This window comes from Python bivittatus, unplaced genomic scaffold (assembly GCF_059951505.1).
Source record: "Python bivittatus isolate LINGU-HERP-01145 unplaced genomic scaffold, Pbiv_v1 ctg000030_np1212, whole genome shotgun sequence".
NCBI classification, from domain to species: Eukaryota; Metazoa; Chordata; class Lepidosauria; order Squamata; family Pythonidae; genus Python; species Python bivittatus.
In genome coordinates this window covers 1,062,657-1,085,067 of record NW_028277031.1, presented here as the reverse complement: position 1 = coordinate 1,085,067, position 22,411 = coordinate 1,062,657, and the positions used below count along the sequence as shown (strand labels likewise).

The 22,411-nt window shown below is 49.7% G+C and overlaps 2 protein-coding genes across 2 annotated transcripts in view; one reads left to right on the top strand and one right to left on the bottom strand.

Annotated features, from left to right (window-relative positions):
• Positions 1 to 15,144, top strand: part of TNRC6A (trinucleotide repeat containing adaptor 6A) — a 70,625-nt gene extending 55,481 nt beyond the window's left edge. The window contains exons 17-24 of the mRNA XM_088152058.1: positions 786 to 917; positions 7,730 to 7,888; positions 10,392 to 10,532; positions 11,212 to 11,322; positions 11,460 to 11,678; positions 12,307 to 12,380; positions 12,492 to 12,631; positions 13,102 to 15,144. Coding sequence (XP_088008184.1) covers positions 786 to 917; positions 7,730 to 7,888; positions 10,392 to 10,532; positions 11,212 to 11,322; positions 11,460 to 11,678; positions 12,307 to 12,380; positions 12,492 to 12,631; positions 13,102 to 13,480 — 1,355 coding nt within the window. The 3' untranslated portion in view covers positions 13,481 to 15,144. The remainder of the gene's footprint in view (positions 1 to 785; positions 918 to 7,729; positions 7,889 to 10,391; positions 10,533 to 11,211; positions 11,323 to 11,459; positions 11,679 to 12,306; positions 12,381 to 12,491; positions 12,632 to 13,101) is intronic.
• A 3,112-nt stretch (positions 15,145 to 18,256) lies between these two features.
• On the bottom strand, positions 18,257 to 21,502 carry NDUFAB1 (NADH:ubiquinone oxidoreductase subunit AB1). Its single transcript, XM_088152098.1, has 4 exons — positions 21,199 to 21,502; positions 21,018 to 21,105; positions 20,040 to 20,147; positions 18,257 to 18,419 (listed from the first exon to the last, which is right to left on the bottom strand). The coding sequence occupies exons 1-3, from the start codon at positions 21,466 to 21,468 to the stop codon at positions 20,056 to 20,058; spliced, it is 450 nt and encodes a 149-aa protein (XP_088008224.1). The 5' UTR covers positions 21,469 to 21,502; the 3' UTR covers positions 18,257 to 18,419; positions 20,040 to 20,055.
• Between the last annotated feature and the right edge of the window lie 909 nt (positions 21,503 to 22,411).

Below are 22,411 nucleotides of genomic sequence, written 5' to 3'. Positions count from 1 at the left end.
TTTTGCTGCTAGTTGCACTTGCTGGTCTTACATCTTCCTTATAGATTTTTTTGCTACTCCTCCAGAATGATTCTGGCCATGGATTCCTTATATAATTACAGATTGATGACCACAGAGGGTGAGGTGAAAGTAAGAGCTGGTAGGAGCTGTTTCAGGATTGGAATGAGGAGATCACCCTTAACTTTGAGATCAGATCCTTGGAGCATTCTGAAAACTGCCTCCTTGTTTCTGCAAAAGCCCTCAGCTTCTAAGGCCCAGCATTGCTGAGGCTGCACAGAGGACTGGATGGTTCTAATTCTTCTCTTCCAAGATTTTTTGCCTCCATTTGCAGTAACTCCAAACCTGGTTTTCCTGCCCCATCTGTTGCTCTACCTCTACATTCCTGTGCAATATTCAGAGGAAAGATACAAGGGATAGAGGACCACTGTTGAGTACAGCAGGAGAAGCCTGGGACAAACTCTTGACTGAGCAATATTCTGTGGGGCAGTGGAGACTATAAGTGCTTCAGGGGGAAATTAAAGATGAAATTCCTATTAGAAAAGCAAACTTTGCAAGTTTTCCAAGAAAAGCGGTCTCTTTCCCTTCTCTGTGGCACTTTTCCAGTGCAGCTTTGTAGTGTGGGTGCGTGTCTTTTGCTTTGCTTTCTGATAAGGCAGGGGTCTTGTGGCATCCAGTCCCTTGTGCCATGTCTGTCCTGATCCAAGGAAGGGAAGGCACTTGGGGGAAGGCCATGCTCTGTCCTAGAAAATAAGCCGCTCTTATTCTTACAAATTCCCTTACTGCAGGATTGAACGCAAACTTGAATGTAAATATGGATATGGGCAGTATTAAGGAGCCGCAGTCCCGGCTGAGAAAGTGGACAACTGTGGACAGTATTTCTGCCAACACATCTCTGGATCAGAATGCCAGCAAAAATGGTAAGTTTAAACCAGGATGAGCAGAACAAGCCTCTATGGGAGCCCAGTGGCCAGCTGTTGTTTCTTATGGTATGTTATCGGTTTTGAAATGTGCACAGAGAATATCTGAGTATCAGGATTTCATTTTTAAAAACTAGCAAGAATTATTAGATGTGTCCTAATCACATTGTGCAAATCAATAGAGCCCATAGAAGGCTATATACCTTTGATGCTTTTTCTCAAGCTATGGATTAATGTGGAAGTCAAGCATTTAATTTGAGTGCCGTAAAGGAGAGTGAAGCATGCAAGGACACATGGGGATTAATGAATGGGCAGTGGCTGAGAATGATTGGGTGAATCACTTGGGACCACAGGGATGTGAAATGTCAAAGTTCATCTTTTGGGGGTGGGGGGATTTAACAGTTACTGCTTGTCAGATGTTACTTGTTCAGACATGTAACAAACTGTCAGGCCTCTTTAAGAAGAAGTTGAGTTCAGGAAGAACTTCCAGAAAGCTAAGTTAGTATAGGAATACAATCTGCTTGATGCTGAAAAAAGTAGAGGTTCCCTTGAAGCTCAGGGATGCCTGTGTTCTGCTAGATGTTCTTCATTGCACTCTGTAATTCACACACATGGGTTATGCACCTGTGCAGAGCCTTTTTTGGCACCTTAGAGAGTTGTTTGGCAGGACTCCTGCCCCCCACGACAACACACAGCTCCCACAGAGCCTGTTCAATTTTTTTTACTGCCACAACATTCCTATGTTTGCTCCTGAAGTGTCATTCTTTTGTTGTGTTTAAATTCTTTAAAAAAAAATCCTTATTTTAATCTTCTCTCAACTCTTCTTCAAAAATCCTTACAATGTTTCATCAGCACACCTGGTCTTCCCATCCAGTCTTATGGCTGTCAAGGCCCCATTTTACAAGTGCAGATGTTTATTTATTTATTTATTTATTTATTTATTCGGCTTGTATGCCGCCCATCTCCCCCACGGGTGACTCTGGGCGGCTCACAATAAAAACGAAGAAATACAATTCTCTCGAAGATGGCTAAAAACTATAAATAATTTAGAAACATATTAAAATACCGTAAAAAACCTCCTCTAATTTTGGCCCTATAAAAACCTGTAAGATGCTGGGGGGGGGGGCAACCCATCATCGCACCAGCCATCTCCACAGGTGCGGGCCCCCCTCTGGCCCCCAGGCCTTCTGGCAAAGCCAGGATTTCACCCCTTTCCTGAAGGCAACGAGGGAGGGGGCACACCGGACCTCAGGAGGCAGGATGTTCCATAGGGCGGGCGCTACAGCAGAAGAGGCCCTCTGCCTAGACCCCACCCATCGAAATTCCCTGGCCGGTGGGGTCTGCAACCTGCCCCTTCTGCTGGACCAAGTGGGACGGGCTGAAGTGACCGGTGTTACAGAAGAAAACTTTCCCCTAGGATGGCTAAAACCTTTTGCCTTGCTGAAGGACACACAGTAAATGCTTGTATTGCCAGACATTCACTAAACAATCATTGCAACCATCTTTCTTACTTGCAAGCCACCCTGTGTGAGCAAACGTGAAGGGCCCAGATTCCAAAGGCATTGTAGTCCCCTTGTTTTCCTCCAAACCTAGTCTGACAGCTCCCTTGTTTCTGTGAGTTATCCGTTGAATTCTCTGCTATGTTCAGAGGATCCTCTGTTTTGCCAGAGGAAATCACCAATTAAGAGCTCAGAGTCTTCCAAGAAATCTTCCCTGTCTGATTCCAACGAGAGCAAAAAAGAAAAAAATAGGATACAAAGGATAACCTTAATCTCGCAACACATTGACAGACTCGACCAGTTTCAAGTGGGAAACTGTTAACATTTCAGATCATGGCAAATATACGAGGGAGTTCTTGGCAGCTTGGCATTCAGACAAATCAGCCGTCGGTAGACACCCATAGAGATAAGCCCCATTTACATCCCATTTAAAAGATACAGTCAGAAGTCTAAGAGGGAAGTGAACAGCCTGGAACATACTCCTCCAGCAGGAAACAGCCCCAGATAAGCAGAGAAGAAGCAATACCCTAATCGAGAAACATCAAGAAGGAAGTCGCAAAGCAACCAAGGCTGGCAGGGCAAGCTGCCCTATATAAACAGCCAGCAAGCCCCGCCCTCCCTCGTGCTGATGATGCCACCCAGCCTGGTAATAAAATGTCTGCAAGAAAACAACCAAGCTCAGCACCAAGGACTCAGACATTTCCGAGCAGCGCTTCAGCAGCTGTAATTTAGTTAAAAATCGTAGGGGATGGTGCCAAACCCTGAGATAGCATACTGGGTCTGTAAATAGGGAAAACAGGCAAAGGAGTCAGAGCAAAGAAAGCACTAGAGACATCCCACATAGAACCGGTGAGCCCTGTATGGGAGGTGGGTTAAGACTTCAGAAGCTGGGCCACAGCATTGGGCAACATGGAAGCACAGTCAATCTGATGAAAGTCCGTGGTCGTTCTCCAGTTTCCTAAGAAATGGATTGTTGTAGACACTATCACAGGGTTCAGAGACCCTTTGGGCTAGTAATTCTAGCGATCCCATCCTCTGCTAATCCAGGGCCAGTCACAAAGTTTGAATGAGTATGTCAGTTGACAGTTGAAGAAGGCACCTCTCTTTCAGTTTTCGGAATTTGTGGTGGTCCACCGTAAAGTTTGACCAGGCAAGGGTGTACCTAGTGAACCCTTTGGGCAGAAAATTAGGAAAGATATGAGTTGAAACCAAGAGCCTTCTGCTCCCTTACTATGAGCACCAGTGCTTGCCTCGCCAAGTAAATGCCCAAGGGGGACTGGGGCCAGTTCCAGTTCCCCATTGCTAGCTTAGACAGGTGCTGTATTATTTTTATTGGAAAGGAGATCTTTTCTCAGTTACAGGAAGTACAGTAAGCTGATAATCTCAATGGATCTGCTTTTTCCCCATACCATGAGGCCTGGTGTACCTGGCTCTCAGATGGGCAGCCCACTGGAACTCTCATCTGATTCCTAGAAGGTGGCCCTCCAGTCCTCTATTCCTTTCCTACTTGTAACCTTCCTCACCGTGGAGGGCTTGACTATAGTTTTTTCAATCACAATGTACAGTGGTACCTCGAGTTACGAATTTAATCCGTTCCGTGACTCTGGTTGCAACTCGAATTGGTCACAACACAAGGCAAATTTTCCCATAAGGTTCAATGTAATTACTGTTAATCCGTTCTGGTGTGGAGGACAGGGAGGCGGCTATTGCTTGGAGGGAGTGTCAGGGGCGGAAAAATGGCCGCGGACCACGTGTCGGGCGGAAAATGGCCGCGGACCACGTGTAGGGGCGGAAAAATGGCTGCGGACCACGTGTCGGGTGGAAAAATGGCCGCGGACCACGTGTCAGGCGGAAAATGGCCGCGGACCACATATCACGGGAGGGAAAATGGCCGCGGATCCGGTTCGTAACTCGAGGTGGTTCGCAACACGAGGTAAATTTTTGGGGCCGGAGCTGGTCGTTACACGAAAAACTCGTAAGCAGAGGCATTCGTAACTTGAGGTACCACTGTATTCTCTGGGAGCACACATCACCTTGACCTTGAGCTTGTTTGGAGGTTCTAGCAGGGGAGCACAACTACCATATATCCTTGACCGAAGAACAGTACATTCCTTCTATCTGGGATGGTTGTCCTCTTCCACTGAGTGCAGGAGGGACACACGTGGAGCAGTGAGGGAGGAAGGGGACACCTGCCTAGCCAGCTAAATCAGCCGAATCAACCCTGGCAACTTGGCAATCAGTGGGGTGACATATGTCACAGCCAGATTGCCCTCACATCCCATCACCTTGACCTGCATGCGCATTTAGTTGTGGGGCCAGTTTTTCCACCCTTGAGAGCAAAACTGGTACCCTGGTCCTGTTGCTGTAAGTCCTAGGATTCCCAAGGAATTCTGAGCAATCACTGCCCACTGCAGCTGCCCCTTTGCGCTTCTGCTCCCTCCTGATGAATAGATGCTTGAACTGCCTGAAGCAACCAGTCAAAAGTGACAGGCTGCCCAGGTGACCAGCTGCTTGTGAGGCTATTATCTGGATCCCACTTGACTTTTTCATGTCCTTGTCAGTCACTGGGGTGTTCTAGATGTTGATTACTTGCCCAAGGGCTGCGTGAAAGATACTTAGCTGGGTTCTCACCTCAAAAGATCTGGAGCTGAAATTGCTGAACTTTGCTTAATGTTCAATATCTGTGTGTTCAGCTGCCACCCTTGAACCTCTACTTCATGCACAGCCTCCTTGAGACGCTGCTCAAATGTTAATTAATATCCAGGAGGCACCAGGTTTTCATTTTCTTTGTGCCCCAAGCCATTAGAATTAGGTAGTCCTTGCTTAATGACCATTAGTTTAACTATGGTTTAAAGTTATGACAGCCTCAGAAGTGTTTTACAACCTGTACTTGCACTTATGACCGTCACACCACCCCTTGCAGTCACATGATCATGATTTGCTTAACAACCACGTGATTCACTTAATGACCATTGTAAATATGGTTGTAAAAACAGGGTCCAATCGTGGTGATTCGCTTAACAACTGCCCCACTTAACGGCCAATTTTCCAGTCCCTATTGTGGTTGTTAAGCGAGGACTACCTATAATAGCTCAAAACCAAATGGTAGGTTCTGGGAAAAGGCCCTTTGGTATTTCCCCCCAATGTTTAATGTAGAGTAATTCCGCAGCACCTTAATGACGCTGAAAGTTGCCGGCCAGAAATGGTCGACACTTCAGTGGTTCGAGCCCAGCCTTCCCGCAGCAGAGTGAGCTCCTGCTTCCTCCCCCAGTTCCTGTCAACCCAACAGTTTGAAAACTCACGTGAGTAGATAAATGGGTACTCTCACTCCAGTGGGAGGAAAAATGCTGGCGGCGCCTTGCAAAAGGAGTCAGGAGCAGTTGCCGGTAAGCGCAGAAGCCGCGCTCGCCTGAAAAAGGCACGAAGCAACGGAAGCCCCGCCTCTTGCGCTCGCCAGCTGGGCTCTGCTCTAGGAAGGAGGCTCTGGCAAACCACTTCTGAAACACCTTGCCTTGAAAACTGCAAAAGGACTCGTCCAAAAAGCAGTCACTGCAGAGTCGGTAATGACTAAGTGCAGATAAAAAAAATAATAATTCCTGCCTCTTCTTCCAAACAGCCACAAGTTTTCTTGTTAAATTGATGGTCCTTAAAGACAAGATTTTCAGTACATTTCTCAGTCCAGGAATAGTTGGTCTCAGAGGTTTAGTCTCTTTTGTTTTTCTTCTTCAGCTGCACTGCTGCTTCGAGTGCTTTTTTTTTGCTAATGGTGCTCGTTCATCTAGCCTGGATGCCCGGCGACCCTGCTGCAGAAGAGGAATGTGCTGCTGTGGCCATTCTAGGGTTCTTTGGTTTGGGTTAGTCACCCCTAGTAAAGGGGGTGGAACATACCATGTTGTCCCCTTCTCAAGACCCACTTCCCACACCAAATTATTCAATCCAAGGATTGCTCCCAGTGCCCCACTCTGAGGTATGCCAATCAGACTAAGTCACTGAGGTTTATTTAATATGGTATCTTGGTGATGCAGTTCCCTAATTGGAGAGACAAGATAAACTTTCTCCCAGAGAAAATAGTAATGCACTAATTAGACTAATGACACAGAGGAGTGTTTACATGCAAGGAAGACACATATGTCAGACTCCTGTCATGATGTTTAAAGTACAATCTGCTTTGTTATGTTTGGTTAGAGAAGGGAGGTAAACTACCTACACCAGAGAATGTAGTAGTGCTGAAGCTGGAAAAGGGAAAGTGTTTGTCTGCTCTGATGAGGCTTGGCTGGTAACCCAACAGCTGCCTTTTGTCTCTGCAAACTGAAGAACAAGAAGAAAAAAGTGGAACCGGTGTGGCCCTGCCTGTTTCAGTCGGATCTTGTCACACTATCCTCTTCTCCATCACCTTATGGCGGCCAGATCCTCCTCCAGATAAGTCATTTGCTACTCACCCATGTATGTGAACACAGAGACCACAGTGAAAACACAGAAACTTCAGATGATTGTCTGTGAATCTACACAACCTCCCTTCCTAACCCCTTCATCTCAGGTGACTTGTCTGTTCCTTGAATCTTCTGTGTTGGTTTTAGAAACTAGAAGGGTTTGGCAAGGACTTACACTTGTTACATGATACATATTTGAGGGACTGCATCTCCCCGGTTACATCTGCCCATCCCATAAGATCCTGCAGTAGAGGCATGTTACGGGTCCCGTCCATTGAGGAACGTCATCTGACGGGACCCAGGAAGAGGGCCTTTTCTGCCATGGCACCCGCCCAGTGAAACACCACCCCCCGGAACTTAGACTGGCCCCGATCCTGCCAGCCTCTAGGAAGGCCCTGAAGACTTGGCTCTGCCACCGTGCCTGGGCGTCTGGCAGTAGTGGCGAGCCTCGGCAATGGCTATATTAAATGGATGAATGATTCATATTCATTCTGTTTCATTGAATTTTTAATTGTGATTTTAGGACAGTTGTGTTTGTTTTTACCGTTTCTGTTGTTTTTTAATTGTTGTGAGCTGCCCAGAGTCACAGTTGTGAGATGGGTGGCTACACAGAGTGAGTAAGTAAAGGGGGCAGGTCTTGCTCCAACAATTCAGTAATCTTTGGAGGATTCCAAATGGGGCTTCGCACAGGCACATAACCCACATAATAGCAATTGCAGATAAGTAACCAGATCTTATTGGACTGTGTCTACCCTTACCCATGGTCCTGCTTGTTGGGCTGATGGGAACTAGAGTTTAGCAATATTTGGAAGGCTACGTGATGTCCGTTTTCAACTTCTCAGGATGATGTTCTGGAAAAGGGCTGGATCTGCTTGCTTTTCAGGTGCTATTTCCAGTGGCTTTAGGATGGAGGAGACGTCCTTTGTTCCTTACGACTTCATGAGCAGTAGTAACTCACCAGCCAGTCCACCTGGATCTGTGGGGGATGGCTGGCCACGTGCCAAATCACCGAACGGTTCAAGCAGTGTCAACTGGCCACCAGGTGAGTCCCTACAGAGATGTAGTATGCTGGATCCTTCTACCCATATAGGAGGTGTCCAACTGGCCTTTTATCTGTCTTGTGGGATAAGCTAATTTGTCCTGACCCCCCCCCTTTAAGAAATTGAATAATTTCATTGGGGTTAGAGTTGGGCAAGAAATAATAAACCACTTACCTTCCGTTACCTTTTTTTTTATCTGTGTATTATAGCAATAACACAAGTTTACAGCTTTTTAAAATGAAACCATTTCCCTGGAAATAAGCAAAACAAAAACAAAAAAACCCACCCCAGTTTAAAAGCATATTTGTGGTGGGAAGGATGAGTTTGCTTATGCCTTAAATCTTGATTCCATTTTGAAGACAGCCGCTTTCCTTCACCAAACCAGGGACAGAATATTTCCTTGCATGAAATCAGCCTCTCTCAAAATGCTGCAGCTGCTTTGGAGCTCCTTCTGCTGGCACAGCTGCACTGAGACGGGGCCGCTGCCTGTCGGCCTTCCCTCTCCAGCACGTGCATTCATCCTCAACCTTTCCACTTCTTTCCCTCTGTTTCTTTGCAGCCCCTCCTCCTCTCCCCTCTGTCCCAAGGCCCTCTGCCAAAGGAGGGTCAGAACTTTGTGCCCACCGTGCCTGATGCCGCCGCCGCCTCTGAAAAGAAAAGACACCGGCTCTGCCGTTGCCCCTTTGCTTTGCATTCAGCATATGTTGGCATCAAACTGATAAGTCTGCTCAGGGCTTATCAGGAAGCCCTTTAGTAGCCCTCCACTCATTGCCTGGTGACCCAGGTTTTCAGCAACACTCCATGTGGTATGAAGATGTTTTGATTGCCCCACTGGAGCTGGTTCCAAGACAGTGCAAACCAGGCCAAAAGGCCAAATGTCTAAGGGCTGCTGGCTTTCTAACTTCTAATTGAAACAAGTTTGTTTGCCAAAATATGTTAGTCACTAACAGAGGCTGGAAAAGAGGTCCGTGTTTTGGCCTCGTCTCTCCCGCTAGGGTTGGGAGATATGGACAGCAAGGCAGGCTGTTACTTTTCCCAGACGTCCAGGAGACTTCTGGGGAAAGGTGCAGTTGCCAGGGGCAGGCATGGAGCGTTCTGCCCAATTCAAAATCTAGAGGTGGTCAGAGTACAGGTAGTCCTCTCTTAATGGCCATTTGTTCAGTGACCATTTGAAATTACAACGGTGCTGAAAAAAATTGACTTACGACCCATGCCCAAAGTTAAGGCCATTGCAGCGCCCCACAGTGACATGATTAAAATTCAGGCACTTGGCAGGCCACCTACACTTATGACCACAGGGGTGCTACAACTCCCCCCACCCACCTCCCTCCCTCCCCCATCTATGCCTTTTTGGCCACCCTGCACAGCACCACATGGCAGTGGCAGGGCTGGGGCTGAAATGGAGGCCGGGGCCTTCAGCAGTCTCAGCCAGCTGCCACCCCTCCCCAGGCCTCTACTTCAGCCCCAGTGCTGCTGTGGCCACTGAGAAATGCTGCCTCAAGCCCCACAGTTGCGGCTAGCTACCCCAGCACTATTGTGCAAAGCCCCAGTTGCCCCCGCTGCCCTGCGCTCCACAGGCTCTGCCGCACCTACCTGACCTTTGCTGTTTTCCTTCTGCTGCTGGTGAGGCATTCCCGGCCTGGTGCTACTGCGAGTGAGGCAGCTGCTGGCCACACCAGGTCGTCTTCCCCAGACCACTCACACCATTCTGTGTCCAAGTAGCGCACCTTTTCTTGCAAGACCTGGGAAAGACCAGAAGGTTTCCAAAGGATCGCGAGAATGAGACACGTGGTTTAGGCAAGGAATGGTGTGAGCGGCTTGGAGAACTGCACAAGTGGTCTCAGGAAAAAGGCCTGGCGCAGTATAAGGCAGCTTCTGTCGTAAGTGCGGCTGGGCTGGGCTGGGCTGGGCTGGGCTGGGCTGGGCTGGGCTGGGCTGGGCTGGGCTGGGCTGGGCTGGGCTGGGCTGGGGCAGCTGGGGCAGCTGGGGCAGCTGTGGCTTCCAGGGGCGGATTTGGCTTTGCACCGCACTGCAGCACCTCCCCCAACTCATGCACAACCTGTGCCAGGCCTCACCCACCCCCTGTGGCACCCCCACACTCCTGGGACTCCCTCCATCTCGCTTTACAACTGCATTGCTTTGCGACAGAAATTCTGGTCCCAATTGCAGTTGTTAAGCGAGGAGTACCTGTATCAGTGTCTGTGTCATCTTAGCCTGCGGTTTGAAATGAGACGCCATATCATTCTCATCTTTGTCATTTTGAGTGCATGACCTTTTAGAAAGCCTTTTCATCCAAGATGTCTGTTCAAGAATCAATAGGGAAAGTTTTCCCTTTGTCTTTTGTGAAGGAGGCTCTTCCTGTGAGGGACCCATACTGTCACTGGGGTTCTCTCCATTGTGCACAGACCCAGTGGAGGTCAGCAACCATTTGAGGGCCAAGGGAGGGAGAGCAATTTTCCCAGGTTTAAGGGTTTTTCTTTTTTCTTTTCTTTTTTCTTTTCCTAGAATTTCGCCCTGGTGAGCCGTGGAAAGGTTATCCAAACATTGACCCAGAAACTGACCCTTATGTTACTCCTGGCAGCGTCACAAACAGCCTGTCAATTAACACTGTGCGGGAGGCTGACCACCTCAGGGACAGGAACAGCGGTATGTCTGCAGGGTGGGGAGGGGTGGCATTTTCAGATCTCTGGAAAATGGCTCTTGTCCGGCCCAGATACTAAGTAAGCAGAGCCTTTTCTCCTGCCGGCTTTCCTGGCTAGCTTGTTTTTCAAGTCTCCCAGGAAGAAGGTTCTACAGCTGGGGAGACCCAGGATATGGCTTTGTGCCAGGACACGATAATGCAGGGAAGAGCCTGGGGCAAGGAAAGAACAGCAGGAGAGACGGGACTTGTACTTTGGCCATTCACCAATTTCTAACAGACATTCTCTGTGAAAAGAGGAGGCAAGTTGTGGGTTGTGAGGCTCCCCCATTCTCTGCTGGACTTGCTTCAGTAGCACAACAGGCCAGAATTCACAGCTCAGGCGTTCCTCTTGTGAGCAGCTCCCAGCCCAAGGGGACATGATTTCCTGCAGGCTGGGCAACATTGGAGAAGGGGTCCTGAGTAGATGGTTGGTTACCAATTGGGACTTGGTAACTAACTTCCCCTCTGCATTTGATGGCCTGTTCTTGACAGAACCAGCCATGTTTTAAAGCTGTAGCACTGAAGTAAAACCAAGAATGCTCTGCGCATCACCATTGTCCATCTTGCCCTTAAATGGCTGCCATACTTCTAAGACCTCTCCGCCAGCTTCCCGAGTGATGTGTTCCCATGACTTTCCTCCACCAGGGTCATCCTCAGCTCTGAACACCACGCTGCCTTCAACTAGTGCCTGGTCATCCATTCGTGCCTCCAACTACAATGTTTCCCTCAACAGTACAGCACAAAGCACTTCTTCAGGTGAGGCCAGCTGGGTGGTCATGCCGTGTAGCCCCCCCTCTTCCTGCCCCCTGTATCCCTCGTCCTGTGTTCCCCCCAAGCCTGCAGCCTCAGAAGCAGTGGACTGCATGGATTTCATGATTGTTTTCTCCTTCCAGCCAGAAACAGTGACTCCAAATCAACTTGGTCTCCTGCTTCCGTTAGCAACACCTCTCTGGCCCATGAGCTATGGAAGGTTCCTTTGCCACCCAAGAGCATCACTGCTCCGTCACGCCCGCCACCTGGATTGACTGGGCAGAAGCTGTCTCTGCCCACATGGGATAACTCTATGCGACTTGGGGGCGGCTGGAGCAATTCGGATGCTAGATATACCCCTGGTAAGCGTCTGGATTCCATCCCCTACTCCCATCTTCGCCCTGGTTGGCTGATGGCAGCATGTGCCTGGGCTCAAAGGAGGCTCCGCTTTTTTCAGCGGAGCCCTGTCCTTGAGGCCTGGGCCGTTCCTGGGCGGGCTGATGGAACGGTTTTGGCAGAAATAGAGCAGCTGCACAGTCCTGGCCAGGCCTCTCCTTGCTCATAAAGCCAGAGGCTGCTGTGTCAGATGGTTTTCCACCTGCCGCCACCCGTGTCTTTGGCAAGACCCGTAAGTTAGATGCTTCCCTCGTTTGGGGAAAGGGCCTCTGCTCTCTTGATAAATACGCTTAGTGCATATGCCAGTTGCAGATTGTCCACTGGCCAAGATCATGGACATTGGGGTGATCTCTGAAATGTGAGAACTCTCAGGGAGCTGAAGCTTCTGAAACGTTCAGCTGATAAGCCATACAAGCAGAATTAAACTGAGAAATGCCGTTTAGGCTTATTGCTGTGCTCCTAGAGCTGCAAGTCTCATGGAAGTGGGAAGAATGGCCTTCAGCTTCGGGGCAGAGGAGCTAAGGGTCCCCTGGTCTTCCCATATCCCCTGCTTTGTCCAGTGTCCAGGAGCTGGAGTTGCATTTTCTCTTTCAGGTTCCAGTTGGAATGAGAATAGCAGCTCAGGGAGAATCACTAACTGTCTTGTCCTGAAGAACCTCACACCTCAGGTGAATCATGCTTCTTTGGGGCATTTTCCCCGGAGGATCTGAGTCTCCCTCTCCTTCTGGCCAGGACTGGCAGCAGCTAAGTCTAACTCTAACCCTTGTCTGCATGTCCAGATTGATGGCTCCACCCTGCGGACACTCTGCATGCAGCATGGGCCCCTGATCACATTCCACCTGAACCTCCCCCATGGCAACGCTTTAGTCCGGTACAGCTCAAAAGAAGAGGTGATGAAGGCACAAAAATCCCTCCACATGTGAGTAGACCTCCAGATGGGATGCAAGGCTCAGGCAGAAATAGTGGGGAGGCCATGGGCACCTTTCCTGGGCAGGTTTTGCCTGCTTTTGGTCTCCAGGAGAGGCACATGGTTATTGTGCAGAGTCATCCTTAGAGCTCAGACCTTCCACTCTGAATGACCTGGCAGGACCACGTTTTCTTTTGAATTAACTTGCTCTTAACATACCTGGTTTGGAAGGTGGTCTGCCGCTAAAGTGGCTGGATGGGTGCCTCTTTTTTTACTACAGCAGGGTGGTTACTTGTAGTATAAGCTAAGTGGGAAAATTGTTGTTTTAAGTATGCGAGGGGCTTAGAGAAGGGTCAGAACGATGTAGTCACAGGGGGGAACTGGTAGTCTTGGATGGAGATGCGTGACGGGTGGAAATTGAAGCTGTGTGTTTTGCAAGGCTCCTGTCCTTCTCACATAACTCTTGCTGGCTCTGTGAACAGGTGTGTCCTCGGGAACACTACAATTCTGGCTGAGTTTGCCAGCGAAGAGGAGATTAGCCGCTTCTTTGCACAAGGCCCGTCTCTAACCCCTTCCCCTGCCTGGCAATCTCTGGGCACCAGCCAGAACCGCCTGGGGACTGTGGACAGCCCCCACGCATTCTCCAACCGCAGTGACCTGAATCCTCACTGGAGCGGTCCTGGGCTTTCAGGAACAAGCAGTGGAGACCTCCACGGCACGTCCCTTTGGGGCAGTCCAAACTACACCACCAGCCTCTGGGGTTCCCTGGGCAGCAGCGACGCCAGGGGCCTTGGCAGCCCATCCCCGCTTAATGCGTTTCTCTCCGTTGACCATCTCGGGGCCGGGGGGGAGTCCATGTAACCTTCTGTCCTTCTTTCAGTGGGAAAAACTGTGACCTCAAAGCAGCACTAAATTTGGATTCCCCCCCCCCCCATCTGCAGCCTCTAGGGGAAATTTCAACTGTGGAAATGGTTACGTCGTGCACATTTTTCCTCTTTGTTTTAGCCCAAAACATACCAGTTTGAATACTTGAATCATGCAGGCCAATATTATAATGTGAAAAGTGAATAGATTTACATTTCCAGGTAGTACTATACATAGTTCAGCAGTTTCCTACATAAGATCAGTTTACTTTGTTGTTTTCCTTGATTTTTTTTTCCTTTGGCAAATTGCTGAAAATGTTGGAGTTTGAGCTTTTTAAGCTTTGCACAGACTTGGTCCTTCCCCCTACTCTACAATGTTTGAGTGGCAGCAGCAGCCGCCACTGCCGCCCCGGGCAACGTTTTGTGGAGGGCGGGTGGGGGGGCGGGGTCCCCGCTTTGGACCGGGACATGCCCCGCTGCCCCTGCGGGTCTGTCTGTCTGTCTGTCTGCCTGCCTGCCTGGCCACTCCGCGTCAGGTGGCAGTCCGCGGTGCCAAACCATCGGGGGATGAGACTCTGCTCGGATGACGGATGAAGACGTATTGCACCTGTTGGCTCACACGGAGCCCAACTAAAGAATGGAGATCGGCGGTTTCTGGAACTGCACGCACAGCTGTCTCGCAACCCAGCCGGCTCGCCTGGGCGGACCCTGCACTTTCAAGAGGCATTTGGGTTTTGTCTTTTATTTGGGGGGCTCCTGTTGGGGCACTGCCTTGTTTACAGAAAATTTTCTTTCTCTCTTTTTTTTAAGAAACAATGTTTACTCTTCCATCACTTAAATATTTTTTAAAAAACAAAAAAAAATGTGGATGATAAAGATGCTTCCTCTTGATCTCTGGGAATCACAGGCCGTGTGCGGCCACGTTCCATTAGTTTTTTCTATTCCCGCCTCCTAATCCAAGAGCATGGCTCTCAGGAAAACTAAGGTCCCCAGTAGAACTCCTTGTAGTTTCTTATAGGAAAATAACTTTTAGCACTGATTATTACTTGCTCTGTAAAATGACTTCTGCCAAAAATTGCTTCAATTCGCTGGAGTTTGACATTCTGTGCTTTCCGATGCTGTCTTTTTAATAGCGCGGGGTGGGAAGGGTGGTGCTTGGCTTGTAATCTGTAGTTTCCCATTTTTGTAAAGCCCACCCTTTGCTCCTCTCTTCCTACCCTCCCCCTTGTGCGATGCTCTTCCTGCTCTCGTGACTGTGTTTCATGTTTAACCTTAAAGCTGAAGTAACTATGCAGTCTGTAACCAAGGATTTGGAATTACAGAATTTTGTTGTATAAATTTTAAATGTTTAAAGTTCCTGCAAATACTTTTCTTGTGAAAGTGTTAAACTCATCTTCCTTTTTGCCACAAATGGTATTATCTGATGCTTGTTTAGTCGGAGGATGAAATACTGAACAAGGATAAAAAAAATTTTAACTGTGCCGAAAGACGCTCTCATTTCATTGCCTTGATTCTAACTGTTGTGTCTGAAGATGCAAAAGTTGTCAGTGGCTTTTTAACTGTTTACAAATAGAGTGTGATTGTAAAATGTACAGTTTGGGTTGTGTTCAAATTATGAAGTTTCTCCAGATATTAATAAATCATGACTTTTGGGGCTGCTTATCTGTTGTGTTGGACTTTTCTAATTTTCTCTCCAGCAGCAGCCCTTCACCACATGGAGGCATTGGATTTACGTGGAGAGATGCTGCCTGTTTGCCTTTTCTGTTACAGACAGCATGGAGGTCCCAAGGGTATTTGGAGTAGCATTTTCGAAGTACTGACATCCTGTATTATTTCTCCCAAACAACTCCACCATTTCTTTCTTGATCTTGATTTCTTGATTTCTTTCTTGATTATTTAACAAAGGTAGGTGATTCCCATGTTCATGCAGGATATAATTAGTCAACCTTGCATGATGTGACAGAACTATTTGCCTACAATTTGTAACAACTTTTGAACAATTCATAAACCTCCAGTATCTTTGACGTACAATCAGGATTGTTCTTTGGGCTCCCTCCAGAAAAATTAGCTGATCAAAAAGCTATAGGACCTGAGTGGCACAGAGAACGTCAAGGGCTTGCACTGCTTCATGATTAGCACCTTCGTGTCTAAGCATATGTAGAGTTGCTTAAGAAGTGGAGACATCAGCCAGCTCTGGGCCATTTCCTGCATGTTGCAGAGGTTGGACAAAATGATCCTTGTCCCTTCCAGTCACCTGATTCTATGAATTTTGAATGTGAAACAGTTTGTTGGAGGTCAGGTCCAGCTTCTCTTGACTGACTAGTTCCATTTTCTCAAAGTGGGAGTTGGACCTTTGGGCTGTAAAAGAGAAGATGGTCACAGAATCGGTTGACCTGAAAAGACCCATCTCTCAAAATCCCTTGCCTGGGAGTAAGAAACCCATTAAATTATTTCTGTATAGCCACTGTTGGCCAACAAAGACCCTCTGGTTTTTCTAACCCAACCTGGGATGCCTCGTACTGAGCCTGGGACCTTAAGCTAGCAGAGCAGGCCTGCTGCTGCTGCTGAGCAGAGAGACTCCCCAGCTCAGGAGCTGAAAGGCCAGACTGCTTGGACAGCATGGGTAACACGCTGAGCAGGGACCTGATGGAAGAGCAGAAGAGCGAGAAACCTTCAAGGTCCTTCAAATGCAGCTCAGCTGCAGCCAGGAGCCTCTCCCCCTGCTGCTGGTGCTCTAACCAGGCCCTGCTGGAGCCCTAACAGTATCTGGAGGGCCAAAGTCTCCCCACACACAATTAGAAAGTGGGTGCCCTGAACTGTCAGGCAGAGCCTCTATTTTTCTGTAGCAAATTCACTGGATGACCTCTAAGATGCTCACCAATAAAGGCTCTGTAAAAATTCATTTTGGAGGTTGGATTCAAAGCCAGTTGGATAAGATTGATTCCAAATCAAATGGGAGTTGAACTGAGGCTTTCAAATAGATCTGGATGCTTTTGCACATATGCAGAAACAGCTGTTAGAGAATCTGTTAAGAAAACAGATTCAGTTGTCAGATCAGTTTGACTAGCCGGATCAAACCAGGATTGAATTGAATTGAAAGTGAACATTGCCTGCATTAGACAGGTGTTGGTGCAGAAGACTGCAGACCCTGTGATGGCGCATGTGCCCAGCAGAGTGCATGTAGGGTGTCCCAAAGAGGCTGGTGGGAAATATTTGTTGGCAAAGCAGCTTCAGCCTGTTTTCAGCAAGAAAGCAACACTTCCCCACCACCAGGTTGGCTTGGCCTTCACCCCTGCCAAGGGCCTCCTGTACCCTCAGCTGTTGCAGCTCTGTGGTCCACCCTGGCACCTTTTTCAAAAGAGCCCAGCAACTTCGCTTGAAGCTGCAGGAACTGTTGCCCAGTCCTTTGTCTAGAAGCTACGTGTGATGCCCCCTGCTTCGTGGCAGCACTTCCCAACTTACCACCTTTTAAATGTAGTTTAAATGTAAATGTTCCCACAAGTCACTATTGGTTGAGGGTGGGATGATAAGAGCTGTGTTTTAGGTGGAAAGCCGGTCCCATCATCGCCACCAGATAGAAAACACCTCTCTGCGTGACTTGGCCCCAGTGGGCTGCAGGAGCTTGCCCTCTTATTGGACCCACCTGGCCAGTTCTGTCTGCCCAGAGAAATGATTGTGCCCCACGTTAATAAGGCAAGAGGGGCCCAGGCTTGGCTGCACTCCTCAGTGCCTGCGCAGGTTCTCTGGAATGGCCTCCCGGGGGCGTGTGGCTGGCTGGCACCGTCTTCTGGAGAGCCTTTGGACCTTGAGTCTGCCTTGGTTTGCTTATTGTTTTGGTTTTATTGCTTTCACTTGTTTGTGGACCCTTTGTGTGTATTTTTGTTGTTTCTTATACATCTTGTAAGCTGCTGAGAATCCTGAGAGATGGCAGTCTTGATGATACAAATAGTTATCTGGCTTTACATGAGCCTGAAAGAACTGTTCACACCACACTCTGATCCACTGTTGATTGAAATAGGCCAATTGTTTGGGTTCAAGTAACAGTGAGCCGCAAACAATTCATCCTTCCTCTGCCCAACTGCACCGGAGGTAGGCTCATGACGACTTTTACAAAGCCCTGAGGGATCTCCCAGTACAAGCCGCTTGCACAACCCACAATCGTGTATTATTGTATGAACCAGCACGTGATTTCACGTCTCAATCTGCTGTGCCAACCCTACAGTTTGGCTAAATGCATCATACAAACAGCTACATAAAGCAAAGGGGAGCCAGATACTTTTTCTCTACAAGGTTGAGGTCGGTTTTTCATTAAAATGGTATTGCAGATACAGGCTGTACTCCTCTGTGCACATAGTATGTGCCCACTGTGTTCAGGGCTGCATCACTGCAGCAAGCATTCCCCTCCTGGGGTCCACCCTACAGTAACTCTGAAAAGCTCACAGGTATCAAGAACCAAGACACGCGCTCCTGGTTAACTACAGGGGGTTGAATTAGCAATAACTGAGCCACAACCCAACCAACTGCGTGTTAGCCTGGTTTCTTGTGCAGCCACAGGCATTCTGCGGTTGTGGTCCTTTAAATGCAGCAGCAATGCCATTAGTGAAACCAGAAGCTACTGCACTGCTGGAAATATCCAAATGGGGAGGAGGGAACGGTGCAAAATCACAGAGTCCTCAGTGGCTGTGCAGGTTCTCTGGAATGGCCTCCCAGGGGACATCTGGTGAAAGTTTTGAGAAACAGAGTTTTAAAACCAGTGATAATGGAACTAAAGGGATAAGAATTATTCATATTTATTCCGAAGGCAAACATATACAACTTTAAATATAACGAACAAAACTCTTCCTCTGAGAGCCACAGTGATTCCAAACAGCAAAGGGGCTTGCTTGCCAGGATCATCCTTCTCGATCACATCATCCCGCTTTCAGAACAGTAATTATCTATGAGCAGGGTGGGAGAAAATATTTGTACCTTACATATGGCCACTGGAAAGGAAATTTTGCAGTGATAACTTGAATCACACAAACATGGTCAAGAGCAGCCAGATTCAACTGGCTCCCATGTCTCCAAAGCACTGCCTTGCCACCAGCCCAAGGGCCAGATCACCACTTTGATCCATTTCAGTCAAGAAGAGCAGATGCACCCAACAAGCTGCTCAGGGGGTCAAACCAAATGCATCAAGATCATTGATTGGTTCTTGGCCTCCGGGAGAGGCATGGCGAGCTAAACACGACTCCAGGAGAGCAGAGACAATGACTACAGCAAAGACTGAAGAACTGGCGAGCAGACCGGTTCTTCGGAACCTCTCCAGGGAAGGAGAGAACAGGAGACATGTTCTGGACAGCCGCTCCTCACAAGGAGAACGGATAGCAGTCCCTCGCTGGCTTGAGTGCCAGGAGACAAGGGGATCAGTCATCAAGCTCACAACCACAGTGGAGCCTTGAAGGACATGAAGTTTGTTAACCTTGCTTTCTAATCACTTTCAGAAATCATTTATTTAACTATCATAAAGCTATGAGAGATCTTCGGAACAAGAAGTTTGAAAAGCCACCTGGTGAATCTATCTTTGTTTCTAGACAAAAGAAAAATTAACTGTAAATATGCTATTGTGATGAACACTGAGGCACCCACATCCCATCCAAGACAACATCCATCAACCCAAAGCATAGGTGTTCTCTGCCCTGTCAAACACAGTCAAGGTTTCTATTTGTAAAGGCCACCACCCTCCCGTTCTGCTCTTGTGAAAATCTGCCTTGCAGCTGCTCTGGGCCAGTCAACTCGTCCACCTCAGGGCCCATCATCCTTGCCGAACAGCCTGCAGCTTCCTTCCTGAAGCTTTGCAGGCAGTTCTCCACAAGCTCTGATTTGGTTGCCTGCCACTCATGCTTGCATTCCACAATCCACCCCAGGAATGCCCTGGACATTGAGGCTTCAACCCAATTTTGGATTTACTATGAGACTGCAAGCACTAATTTTCATCCCTCCAATATGCTGCTGAATGTTCGAGAAGAAAAGGTAGGTGTGATAGTCCAAACCTTTTCCTTTCCCTGCCCTTGCTGCTTCTCATGCTTCTTTTCTCTTTCCCATCAACGTTTCCAATGTATCGTAACATGTACATTGTAAAGGCTGGAATAGGACCTAGGAGGTCATCTAGTCCAACTTCCTCCCGCTGCAGGAATCCCTCATTTGCACTCTGTCAAAGGATGCTGGCCAGCAGTGGCCAGCAAGAGACCGCAGTGGGCTAGTGCTCCCAGTCAATACATTCCTCTCCTCCCTGCCAGGGCTAGCAACCCAGTCTTCCTAGACTTTTTGCAGTCTAGGTCTTCCTTGCAACCCAGTCTTCCTAGACTAAAATGCAAGCCAAGCCCTTTCCCAAAGAACTGTTAATGGATCCAGCTTGATTTTGCCTCTACTGGGTCCAAACCGTGCCTACTAAGGCTCCCACCATCTGTTTCCCTGACTGGGTCCTGCTCTTGATATCAACTGCAGATCATCCCTCCTTGCAGACTTCACCACACAAGATCACTGCATGTCCCATCTGCAAAAGTATGTCCACTTACTCAGCTTGACAGGAACTCATTCATACACATCTTGCGTGTCAGCAATGTAATCTATGATATCTTGAGGACTCATCAGCTTCTCTGCTTCTGCATCTGGAATTTCAAATCCTGGAAAGATTTGGCTCATTTAGTTCAGAGATGCCACTGTCTCAGTCAACAAGAACAAGCACCACAATCTTGGCCTGAAGACTCTGACCCTCCTCCCAAAAAACCCTGCAGTGCAGGGCTGACGCCACAATACCAGGGGGAGAAGAGAATTATCTGTATCTTTTGGTGATGAATATAGTGCTGTATTCAACGCTCAGACACCCCTAATCAACACCATGTCTCTGGGGACCCCTGAGTTCTTCTTGGTACAAAGTTCAGCACAGCACCTTTCTACAAATTTGGATGCATGCTTACTGTTTAGGTGCAACTGTTTGCATATTCAAAATAAGAAAATGGTGAGTACAGCAGATACAGAACCCCTTTTCAATCAGTATTGTGAAACATCTTGGGCAGAAGTCTGGAGACTGTGAAGGCCACTCTGAAAGCTGAAAAAAGGTTGGATGTTTCAACAGGACAATGATCCAACACGCACGTCCAAGTCAACCTCAAAGTACTTACTGGAAAGTGGGGTACAGACTTTGCAATGACCTTCACAGTCTCAATTCAAGCATTACTGAAAACCTGCAGGAAGATTTCAAACGGGCAGCGCCTGAAAGGAGACCTAAGAGTATTTCTGAGCCAGAAGATCTGCAAGGAAAGGGGGGAGCAGGAACAGGAGGGCTCTTGACGGGCTGCAGGAAACGTTTGTGGGAAGTCTACTGAGCTCCTCCACCTCCAAGCTGACCGCCACCTTCTTCCTGAACTCTGTCCCGTCACCCGCCCCGCCCCGCCCGGGGAGCCCTTGCTTGGCAGCAGAGGGTTCCGCGGGTGGGCGTCCCACGCCTTAAGCAGCCACGAAAGAGCCCGGGGGCGGGGGGGCGGCGCGCTTACCGAACTCGTCCTCCATGGCCATGATGATCTCCACTTGGTCCAGGCTGTCCAGGCCCAGGTCCTTCATGAAGTGCGACTCGACCGTCAGCTGCAGGGGCGACGGGGCGGCGTCAGAGGGGCTGCCCGTCCGCCCGGCCCCGCCCCGCCGGCGCCCCCCCGCGCCCCGCCGGCGCCCCCTCACCTTCTCGGGGTCGATCTTGTCGTAGAGCTTCAGCACGTAGAGCACCTGGTCGCGGATGCGCTTCAAGGTCAGCGTCGGCGCGTCCGAGTAGCCGCGGGCCCACTGCGGCCGCGCGCCCGGCGCGGGCAGCCGCGCCCCGGCCCAGCCCGCGCCCGCGGCGCCCCGCCGCCCCCCCGGCCCCGGCGCCCCCCGCGCGGCCAGGCGGCCCAGCGGGAGGAGGCACTGGCGACGGAGCCCGGCCGCGGCGCGCACCACCACACGCGCCGCCATCTTCGCCCTGCGCGCGCCTGCGCTCTCCCTGCGAGGGGCGGGGCTCCCGGCAGGCCGCGCGCGCGGCGCCCCGCCCCGCCCCCCTCCCCTCCCCTCCCGGCTTGCAGCCCGGCACGTGGGCGGCCGGCGGCTGTCGCAAGCCTGTTACAATGTTGCCGTCCGGGCGCGCCGGCCTCGGTCGCGGCGCCGAAGGTCCGGCGGGCGGCCCTCGCGCGGCAGCCGGGCCGCTCTTCTGCTCTTGGCTTGCGGCAAGACCTTTGCGTGGAAGGCGGAGGAAGAGCCCTCCGGCGCCGAGTCACACTCGCGCAAGGGAGCCCCAAGAAGCCACGCGGACCGCACTGCGGGGACGTCGTACAGGCCACCCCCGCCCACCACGCTCTTTCCTCCGTGGCGCGGAGTGGGCGACGTGAGCAAAGTCTCGGGGATATCGGCCGCTGCCTCGGAATGGAAATAAAAGGAAGGGACGCGGACCGCCCTCGCTCGGTCAAAAGGCAAAGGAGTCACGTCGGCTACCCGAGCGGGGGAGGAAACCCAGCAAGTTGGCAGAGGGCAGCTGCGGGAAAGCTGCTGCACGCCGCCTCTGCCAGCAGAGGCCACCCCTCGGGGACTGCCTCTGCCGGTTGCCGACAGCGTTCTTGCCAGCGGCTCTGAAAACCCCATCTTTTCGGTGTAGATCAACACGCCAGCCCACCCTTTATCCCTCTGCGCCTCTCTCTGCCTTCCATCCTGTTTTGCCAATTAACTGGCTTGGTGCTGCGGCCGTCAGGCCGTTTTTGCCAGCTGAACTTGCTCTGATCTGGATACAGGACTTACGTGGAACGTACTGGGGGCAAACTAAACTGGAAATTACACAGTATTCCCACAGCGTGTTCCCAGCCCACCCCTGCTAACCCTTACTCTATCCGCAGGGCAGCCAAGACCCGATCACCGCGATCCGAAAATC

Bases quoted from the DNA above. Each gene is read 5' to 3' on its own strand.
- NDUFAB1 (XM_088152098.1), bottom strand. From the start codon at position 21,468: ATGGCGGCGCGTGTGGTGGTGCGCGCCGCGGCCGGGCTCCGTCGCCAG. The intron at 21,106-21,198 runs GTGAGGGGGCGC...TCGCCCCTGCAG, and splicing joins ACAAGATCGACCCCGAGAAG to CTGACGGTCGAGTCGCACTT. The intron at 20,148-21,017 runs GTAAGCGCGCCG...AAATCTTTCCAG, and splicing joins GGCCATGGAGGACGAGTTCG to GATTTGAAATTCCAGATGCA.